Raw genomic sequence first — 10,725 nt, forward strand, 5'->3', positions numbered from 1 at the left:
TCTTCTTATTAATTTTTTAATTAATTGTCATTTATAAAAAATTAATTAAATAAAAAAATATGTTATTTTTTTAAATAATATAATCATATATTCAAATTTAATTTATTAAATTAGAGTTTTTAAATTTATTTAATTATATATATTTAAGATAATTATATTATATAATAAAATACTTAAAAATAATTTCTAGTTTTATTGAAAAAATAACAAATTTTTATGTTTAAAAAATATATAATTTTTAAACAAATAATATTTTTTATTGTATATGCACCTATATTTAAGGATAATTTTAAAAAAGTGAGTTAATATATTACCTATTTGATTGGTCTATTTCCGATGTATAAAACATATTCTTTTCTCATTGGTCTATTTGAGCAACGCTTTTAACGTATCGCCAGCTGTTAAAGTTACGTTTGTTTGAAATCAAACGGCAACTGAAGTTTGTTGAGTTGCTTGGAGCTTCGAAATTTGTCTGCCATGTATGGGTGGTAAATATATTTCGTTGTAATAAGGAAAAGGCATGCATAGTGATTAAAAATTAATAATAATTTGAAAAAAAAGAAGAATTCGTTTATATATAAAAAACTGGCAGAAAATTTTTAACTAAATAATGGCCACGATTCGAGTACATGAGGATCAAGAAAATCGTATTTCCGATGTTCGTCGCGGCAAAGAAAATATTAATGTGCCCCTTCAAAATCAAACATTGCAACCAACGAAACGTGCAGTTCTAGGTGTTCTTCATAATAATTGTAATCGTAATACAAAATCAGTATGTATAGATTTTTTATTTTTTCTCCCGCGTTTCGGTAGACTAAAAAATTTAATGTTATTTTTATTATATATAATAAATAAGCATAAAAAATAATTTTTAAATTTATATATTTTTTTAATGATTAATTAATTTATTTTGTTTCTTGTAGGAAATATACAAGGATGAAAAATACCAAAAAACAAAAGCAGTTATACCCACACATTTTGAAGCTTTCAAAATTTATGAAGAAAAAAAGGAAGAAGTTATATTTAAAATCTATGAAGATAAGTTAGAAGAAGAAACTTCTGTTGCCCTTAGAGATACAAAAGATAAAAAAGAAATGAGAGAAAAGGAAAATATTACATTTGAAAGAGAAAAGCCAAGGTTAGAAGTAAATCCTATAAATGTCTCAAATTTACCAACATTTTATAATGCCATTCAAGATATAAATCAAAAGAAGGAAAATGAAATAACTTTTTCACAAGGCAGTCCAATGTCTTTAGAAAAATCTATTTCTTATTTGTCTTCCTCAAAGAAAAATCATCAAAAAAGAAGAAAATCTATTAAAGAAATGAGAATGAATTTTTTTGATGTAGATGAATATAGAGCTGATATATATAATTATTTACGTGTTGCAGAAGTATGTATTTATTTAAAATTTTTTTAAGTTAAAATAATCAATATTAATATAGCTTTAAAAAAATATTTTATTTTAGACACATCATAGACCAAAACCAGGATATATGAAGAAACAATCTGATATAACATATTCAATGAGGTCAATATTAGTGGATTGGCTTGTAGAAGTTGCTGAAGAATATAGATTACAAACCGAAACACTTTATTTAGCTGTTTCATATATAGATCGCTTTCTATCATACATGAGTGTTGTAAAATCAAAATTACAACTTGTAGGCACAGCAGCTATGTTTATTGCTGCGTAAGTTTTTTTAATATATATTTAATTAATTATTATTACAAAGTTATTATAATAAAATAGTAAAGCCACTGATTGAAATTTTAATCATTTAGAAAATATGAAGAAATTTATCCACCTGAAGTAGGTGAATTTGTATATATCACAGATGATACATATCCAAAAAAACATGTATTACGTATGGAACATTTAATATTAAGGGTTCTATCTTTTGATCTAACTGTTCCAACACCACTTACCTTTCTTATGGAATTCTGTATTAGTAATAATCTTTCTGAAAAAATTAAATTTTTAGCAATGGTAAGTATATAATATTTTTTTTTAAATAAAATAATATATTAATTTTCATAAAAAAATTTATAGTATCTCTGTGAACTATCAATGCTTGAGGGAGATCCATATCTTCAATTCTTACCTAGTCATTTAGCTGCATCTGCAATAGCACTTGCACGACATACATTATTAGAAGAAATGTGGCCACATGAGTTAGAATTATCAACAGGATATAGTTTAAAGGATCTCAAAGAATGTATTTTGTGTTTAAATAAAACTTTCTATAATGCATTAAATATTCGACAACAAGCTATACAAGAAAAATATAAAAGCAGCAAGTAAGTTCAAATATTAATGTTTAAATTTATTTTTTTTTTTATATTTTATTGAGTCTCAAATATATTCTTATTTAGATATGGACATGTAGCATTATTATTACCACGACGTATTGATAATGTAACATTGACTTCTGAAGATGAAGAGGAGCATGCCTAGTATTCAACAGGCATTGCGCAAAAATAAAAATATCTAAAAATTTATGTTTGGAGATAACGAACCTCCCACTATAAATCCCATGTTTTGTAAGACAAGGAGGGGATTAGGGCAAGACTGAGCTATTGTTTCACAAATGAAATGTACGAGTAATTTCTATTTGCATATATAGTCACTATGTTTAGCTTAAGCAAACATATTGGCTTTATTTTTCATATTCCACTACCACCTATACTTATTATAGGTTGTAGATAAATTTTAATAACTGTTTTTAGAGCTCCATCATTATATTAACGAATGAAGCTCTAAATTATGTTATTTAGGAATTGTATTTTTATATGCATTTTTTAGATGATTGTTAACAGAACACTTGCTCTATATATATGATGCCTAAATTTTGTTGCCAGTGATCTGTCATAAAATAATAGAAAGTGTAAGAATAATAACTGTATTTATTATTGACATTGTATTAAAAATATACATCATTATGATGGAAATATTTCTATGTATTAAAATAATTACAACATTTATCTATTTTACAATTCTTGCATAGCTATTTATTTACATATTTTTTATACATATAAAATTGACAATTTTTATAAATGATTTAATTAAAAATAATTTTTTATTTACTTATTTATAAAAAATAGTATTTGTATATACATTTCATAGATCATGCTATTTAAAAAAAATTTTTTTTTACGAATATTTAGATTTTATATTTAAATATTAAATTTTTATTTTAAAATTAATTATATAGAACATTTAATTTCAATATTTGATTTTTCATATAAATATTTTTAAATATTTTTTAAATATTTTTTAATGTTTTTAAAAAGAATACAAAATTTTAGACATGATCTCTGAGCAGAATATATTGAAATAAAAATATTAGTGTTTGATACACTATACATATCTATAATGTTTATATTAAAAAATATATATACATATAACTTTGTTTTTAATGTTGTTTTTTTGCGATTGCAATATCGAATTTTTGAATTATATTATTTATATTATATAATAAAATAAAATACATATATAATAATTTTATAATGTTTTTAAAAAAACATGATAAATTCAAATTATTATGGGAAATTAATAAAATAAATATTTAAAATATGCCTTAAATTTGTAACTGAAGTCAATAATAATTCAATAACATTAATTAATTTTAAAATACTTTTTAACAATTTTAAAATAAATATTTCATAATAGAATATTTATAAAATATATTTTCTGTTACGATATAAAACATAAAATGTAAAAGACTATTATTAATATTAAGAATAAAATAATATACGTTATTAATTTTGTATAATATATTTTTTAATACATTGAAATACTAAAATACTAAAATATTATTGAACATATTTTTTATAATATATATAAAAAGTTGGTAATACTGATTTCTTTTGCTTTTCCATTATATTTAATTGTGCGCATGTGTGCGTAATCTAAACTAGTATTGACGTTGACAATTTGCAGTTGATATTATATAGAAATCTAACGAAAAGGTAGTTGTGGGTGTTTCCTAAGATAAAAATTGTACATTTCATATATTATTGAGGTATAAAATTTAATTCAATATTTTTGTGACATTTGTTATTATTAAATAAACGTTTGTATTTTATTTTACATATTCTACATCTAAATATTTTTAATATCTTATATATAATCTAATTATATTTAAATAGATACATATTTTTAGGTTATTATTATTTATATTATTTGATTGATAAATAAATTCATTTATAATTTTCAATATAATTCATTTATAAGTATATAATATTAAAATAAAAATGAATATTTGAAAAATATTAATATCACAGTTTGAATATAAAAGAAAATTGTATTGTAATATATTTATCTTTTTCGTGAAATTGAATAAACCAATTATAATTTAATTTACAGAATTTTCGGAATAATATAATTTGTTTTTCTTTATTATATATTTTATTATATTTATAATATTTTATACATAAAAATATTAATTTGTTTAAAACTTTATCAATTTATATTGATAATTTTATTAGATATCATGGATGCATTTGGTGATAACTTTGTCAATGAAGAAGTAGATCCAGTTGCAGAATTTGTAGCAAGAGAACAGGATCAATTGGCAGGATTAGAGAATGAAATTCCATCAGTTTCTATGTCTGCTCCTGCGATAGCACCTAATACAGATGGTAATTATAATTATATTATAAAAAATAATCATATATTTTTTAATATTTATATAAAATTATAATATTCAGTTTATATAAATATAATAGTTATTATTTTATAATTTTTTATGTTGCTTGGTTTCAAAAATTTTGTTTATATTACTAATAATATTATGAATATCAAAATTTTTAATAAATAATGTTTTATTCTCATATAATAATATGTATAAATCATAAATTAAGATTACATCATGTATTTTTATACATGATATTGTTATATATCATATATTTTTATTTAAAAATTTTATAATTTAAATATAATTAAATTTTAGTAAGTAATATGAAATTTTGCAAATTTAAGTTGGTCCAGGTGGTGATGCTGAAGGCAGTTTTGAGATAATAGATGCTATTGGACAACTTCCTGAAACACAAGCATCTTCAATGATAGGTAAATCATATTATATTATCTTTTTTTAAATTATCTACCTTGTTATGAAACATTATATATAGATTTAAAAAAAACTATTTTTAGAAACTGTATCCAAGCCTCTCCCAGTAAAAGAAGAACCCGAGAAAATACGAAAATGGAGAGAAGAACAAAAAGCTAGATTAGAAGAAAAAGGTAAAAGATCTTTATAATATATTTGATATAAAGATACATAAAAAATTTTAATTTACATATATAATAGTAAAATTATAAATTGATATATATTTCAAAATATTTACATGACATTATTTTACACAATACACTTAGATGCAGAAGAAGAAAAGAAAAAAGAAGAATGGAGAGAAGCTGCAAGAAAAGAATTGGAAGAATGGTATAAACATCATGCAGAAGCAATTAGTAAAACAAAAACTACAAACAGGTAATATTTAAAATTGCTACATTATTCAGTTTTATTTTATATAACATTTTTAATGTTTTTTGAAAGTATAACTTTTAATCGCATATTTGTAGATGCAATTAAAAGAATTTTATTCTGTATAAAATTATAAATATTTTATTTAAAATATGTACTACATACAATTATATTATTTTCATTCTGCTTCTTAGGGAATCAGCCAAGTAAGTTACACTATATTTCTTTGCATGTATAATTGCATTGCATTGCTGTATAATATACCTTGCTTAGGCAGCTTATAAGGCAATTTGCAGAATATTAGAAATATTAAATATTTTCATATGTTAGTAACAATCGCTTTTTTATATAACAATTTGTATATTTTGTGCTTGATGCAATTATACTTGAAATTTAAATGTTTCTAATCATATTATACAAAAGCCATGTATTTATTTCCATTAGAATATTTTCATTTATTTCTATTAAAAATAATTAAAAGAATATGTATTAAACTATCATAATATTTTATTACAAGTTTATATCATTATATTTATGACATAAACATTACAATAATTAAATTTTTAACTATTTTGTCACTAATATTAAAATATTTAAATAAATATAAACATATAAGTTATTTATTTTTATTAGAATTTTTAATTTCTATCTAATTACATGACATTCAATATAATATAATTAGATTTTGATATTTTATTATATGGACAATATTAACATTTTATTTTTTTAATTATTTTCAAATTATATAAAAATAAATAGTAAAATATCTTTATTTTTTATTATTTAAACTATGAAATAACATAAATCCTATTTTATAAAATAATATAAAAAGAAATAGTAAATGTATATATATATGTATCAAATGTTAAAGTCATTTATAATAAGTCATTATAGTATTAAAATAAAAATTGCTTAAAGAAATTTTTAACATTGCATTGCTACATATGTTATATATATGAAATGGAAATAAAATTATTCAATACATATACTGCAATGTTATTAGTGCATTTAATGTTTGAGTATCGTCGCACTTATTTTTATACGTTATAGCTTATATAACATAATGGATTTATCTCTAGGAATGCAGAAAAACAATTTGTAGCAGAAGCTGATGAAGTGGAACCAGGAACTGAATGGGAACGTATTGCTAAACTTTGCGATTTTAATCCCAAATCTTCCCGCACTTCAAAAGATGTTTCCCGAATGCGTTCAATTATTTTGCAGTTGAAACAAACTCCACCAGCTCCAGTCAGTCTTTGATTAAATTAACAACTTGGTATAAAAAAAAAATATACATATGTGTGTATATATATATATACATATATATATATATATATATATACACACACACACACACATAACTATCAAATGAAAAAGTGTATGCAGGTTACAATAATATCATTTAAAAAAAAATAAGATCATAAAAGATCTGTTAAGTGAGAATGTAATATTATTGTGAATAAAGATTATTAATAGCAATTATACGTATAAATATTAAATTTAAAAAATAAAATATGTAACATAATTATTAATGCTGATATAATAGAAAAATAATAATTTTACCCTTACGTATATATATTTAAATGTAAGTGGTAATTCATAAAATAATATATAAAATTTCCATAAATTATTTTAATTATATATAAAATTTTATGAAAATATATTGTTTTTAGTACAGTTAATAAGTTTTGAAGTATATTAATACTATTTAACAAGTAACTTATTGTGCGTAATATATAAAATTCTTATAGTTTTAGTTTTATACATTGTTCAACATCTTGAAATTTTATATCATCTAGAAATTCATGATCAATTTTCTTCTAATTGTTCTTGCATTATTTGTTCTGAAAATAAAAACAAATTAAATTTTAATATGTATTAATTAATAGACTATTTTTGTATTTGAGAAAATAATCCGAGTTCTTTTTTTTTTTTAATTTATAAGTAGAGAAAACAGCAATGATTAAAAATTTAAAAAAAATTGATAATTTTATGACTTGAAAATTTATAATTGATAATATGTTTATAAAAATATTAAAGTTATTAAATATGTGAAACTCTTTTTTATTGTTAAAGTCAGTAAAGAACTTGGATTAGTTTGATTATAAATACTTAAAATTCCAAATTTATTATTAAATCTTTTTATTTTAATATAATATAAATGAATTTTCATTATTCTAATAAGAATAATGTAAAGAATGAAAAAAATGATATATATAATTAAATTTAAAAAAAAATTATGTTAGTATGATTCTTAAATACAAAATTAATAAATATATAATCAGAATAAAAAAAAATAATTTATATTATATTATTGTAAAAAAGATAATATTAATCGTTTCTTATAAATACAAAAGAGATTGATACCTATGTAAATCACGTTTCATAGCAAGTTGCATGTCATGTTGCCAGCGATAAATATTTGGATATGTAATGGGGTTAAGTAATGTTGATACTGCATTATAAACAGCATAATCCAATTTTGTTGGTACTGGCCTATAAAATAATAAATAAAGCATATTATGTATAGTAATTATAATGTATAATTTTAATATATATATAATATTTTTACCCTTCAAGAAATGTTCCAAAACCTTCTTCTGCATTTTGCATTTCATCATCAGAACTATCTATTGTTAATTGTGGTGATGATGGTGGTGTAAAAAATTCTAATTCATCTAAAAGAAAAAAAAATTACTTTAAATATTTTCTACCACATATATTTATATAAATTTTATTTATTTTGAAATATTCAAAACTTACCTACATTATTTTGATCTTGATTATTTGATGTAAGTAATGACCATGATTGTAATTTATTACACAAATAGTCTATTTCATCAATTTGTAATTTTGTTTTTAAATTTTTGTTTGAATTAATTACATTATTTGATGTCTGTGAAAAATTGTATAAGAAATGCAACAATTTTAAATTAATTTAAAAATTAAATTAATATTTTTTATACCTGATTATAATGAAATAATTGATCTTGAAATTTATGTTCTAAATATTTTTCAAGTTTTATTAAACCTTCTTTAGTACGAAAATCTGCGAAATCATTCAAAAATGGCCAATATTCCTTCCATGATACTTGATATTCTTCTGCTAAGTCTCTAAAAATTGAAATATAATTTTCTTTTTTAAATTTATTAATTAATATTTTATATAATTTATAATATAATTTTAAGTCAAAATTTATGATACCTTCCAACTCGTTCAAGACCCTTTTCTGCATCTTGTAATCTCAAAGCTAAATTATTAGTAGGACTATCTATAGCATTAGATTCATCATCAGTTTTTTTAATTGGAGTCATACAAAGACGTGGAGGTGTTTTCCACTTTTTTCTGAATTCTAATGCTCTAGATTTTGTCATTGGTCCAGCAAATGCGCGTACCTCTAAACGTGGACTAATTGGATCCGTATTTAAACTCTATAAAAATATTATTCATAAAATATGCAATATGTAAATTGAAATATTTTAACATACCAAAGGACTAGTAGGAGAAAAAGGTTCCCCAATCATTGGTTGTAATGAATTATCATCTGATCTTAATACAGGTACATAATATTGATCTTCCAATAGCAAACGTATTTCTTTTTTCAATTCTTCATCTTCTTGACATGTTCTACTACAAATTATCTATAATATCAATAAAGATATAATTAAATTAATGTTTTACATAAAATATACATATAAATGTAGAGAATATAAAGAAAAAATAAATTATAAATAAAAAATAATAAATTCATATTTGTATATATATATATTAAACAACATATCAAACAAAATGTATAATAATATTCTTTATAGAAAAATATAAAATATTTTATTACGTACATCTATTGGTAGTTGTTTATATTTATTTGGTAATGTTTTTATACAACATGGATATGAAACAAGAACTCGAACTACATTTTTTAAACCAAATTTAACTGCAAAATGTAATGGAGTTTCATTCAATCCTTTATCAGGTGTATTTAAATATAAATCTAATATAATCTGTGCACGATCTACATAACTCTTGCATTCATCACCATAAAGTAACTTTATAAAATCTGTATTTCCAACAGTGTTTAATATTAACTCACACATATCAGGTCTATCTGCTCTAACTGCAATATGTAATGCATTATAGCGACATCCTTCCTATAATAAATAAATAAATGAAATTTTTAAATAATCTGTATATTAAACAATTTATATATTTCTAAAACATAAAACTAAACATGACTATAAGTTATGATTTACTTGCAGAATTGCAGGTGTATCTCCACTACCAATTAAATATCGTGGATTTCCCCATACTGTATTTTTTACAGCATATAGATCTCCATCTTTAATTAACTTTCTAAAACATACAAGATCTTGAGATCTTGGAGCTTTAAAATTATTTGATTTTTCTTCTATTATAGATATTGTTGTATTTATTGAGGTACTATTTATATTATTTGCTTTTTCAAAACCAGTTTTTGCATATTCTTCAGCTTCTGATTGTATTTTAAATGATTTTAAACGACCAGTCTTAAATTCCTTAATTACTTTTAATGCTTCTGCTTTATCTTGATACACTCGAATATGGTCTACATTTAAATAAAAATTATATATTATATTTAAATAATAAATTAAAAAGTTAAACTACAAAAAAATTATTTATTTTTATATATTTACCTTTAATATTATTTTCCATTGAAAAATTAACATTTTCTTCAGGTATATATACAGCATGAAAAATTGTTTCATTTAATGTATTAGAATTTCCATGAATCATATGTAATGTTTCTGATATTTGTTCTGTTTCATCCATTATTTCTTTTCTTTGGTTTTTTTTTTAATTATTTTTAAATCATATAATTATTTATTGGTTATGTATCACATATGAAAGTGTCAAAATGTATCAAGCTATTGAATTTAATTTGTCTAACTTAATCTTAATAATTCTGTATATAATTTTTTGTTTTTTTTAAATTAACTACAAAATATAAATTTACAAGAAAATAGAAAACTTGTATGATAAATTATTCAAAGCTAAATTTAATTTTCAGATTAGTAAACAATTGAACATAATGTAAAAGGCATTTACATTATGAATATTATATATGAAATTAATAATTTATAATTTTTTTTTTATATACAATACAAAATACTTAAAAAAGCATACCAATTCATAATCAACTGTCATTTATAAAGTTAACCAATCCTAGACAGATTTTAGGTCGTTGACCAATTAATTTAAACGTA

The 10,725-nt window shown here is 21.0% G+C and overlaps 3 protein-coding genes across 7 annotated transcripts; 2 read left to right on the top strand and 1 right to left on the bottom strand.

Moving 5' to 3' along the window:
* Positions 1 to 408: 408 nt before the first annotated feature.
* LOC107993795 (cyclin-A2) lies at positions 409 to 2,953 on the top strand. Its single transcript, XM_017050414.3, has 6 exons — positions 409 to 772; positions 924 to 1,394; positions 1,471 to 1,694; positions 1,787 to 1,991; positions 2,055 to 2,302; positions 2,378 to 2,953. The coding sequence occupies exons 1-6, from the start codon at positions 611 to 613 to the stop codon at positions 2,457 to 2,459; spliced, it is 1,392 nt and encodes a 463-aa protein (XP_016905903.1). The 5' UTR covers positions 409 to 610; the 3' UTR covers positions 2,460 to 2,953.
* An 897-nt stretch (positions 2,954 to 3,850) lies between these two features.
* Positions 3,851 to 8,017, top strand: LOC107993738 (clathrin light chain). 4 transcript variants are annotated; one of them, XM_017050331.3, is made up of 7 exons: positions 3,851 to 3,973; positions 4,493 to 4,645; positions 4,986 to 5,072; positions 5,157 to 5,246; positions 5,379 to 5,490; positions 5,679 to 5,690; positions 6,564 to 8,017. In XM_017050331.3, the coding sequence occupies exons 2-7, from the start codon at positions 4,498 to 4,500 to the stop codon at positions 6,742 to 6,744; spliced, it is 630 nt and encodes a 209-aa protein (XP_016905820.1). In that variant the 5' UTR covers positions 3,851 to 3,973; positions 4,493 to 4,497; the 3' UTR covers positions 6,745 to 8,017. The 4 variants fall into 4 exon arrangements, with proteins under 4 accessions (XP_016905820.1, XP_061932281.1, XP_016905819.1 ...); XM_017050330.3 differs by having other exon boundaries at positions 3,870 to 4,026; XM_062076297.1 differs by lacking the exon at positions 5,679 to 5,690.
* On the bottom strand, positions 7,097 to 10,699 carry LOC107993739 (ankyrin repeat and LEM domain-containing protein 2). Of its 2 annotated transcripts, XM_017050335.3 has the most exons (11): positions 10,156 to 10,699; positions 9,736 to 10,067; positions 9,576 to 9,633; positions 9,325 to 9,419; positions 8,974 to 9,126; positions 8,690 to 8,916; positions 8,451 to 8,598; positions 8,248 to 8,380; positions 8,057 to 8,162; positions 7,852 to 7,980; positions 7,097 to 7,328 (listed from the first exon to the last, which is right to left on the bottom strand). In XM_017050335.3, the coding sequence occupies exons 1-11, from the start codon at positions 10,289 to 10,291 to the stop codon at positions 7,280 to 7,282; spliced, it is 1,566 nt and encodes a 521-aa protein (XP_016905824.1). In that variant the 5' UTR covers positions 10,292 to 10,699; the 3' UTR covers positions 7,097 to 7,279. The 2 variants fall into 2 exon arrangements, with proteins under 2 accessions (XP_016905824.1, XP_061932275.1); XM_062076291.1 differs by having other exon boundaries at positions 9,325 to 9,633; positions 10,156 to 10,698.
* Between the last annotated feature and the right edge of the window lie 26 nt (positions 10,700 to 10,725).

Source organism: Apis cerana, linkage group LG6 (genome assembly GCF_029169275.1).
Source record: "Apis cerana isolate GH-2021 linkage group LG6, AcerK_1.0, whole genome shotgun sequence".
In the NCBI taxonomy this organism is placed as follows: Eukaryota; Metazoa; Arthropoda; class Insecta; order Hymenoptera; family Apidae; genus Apis; species Apis cerana.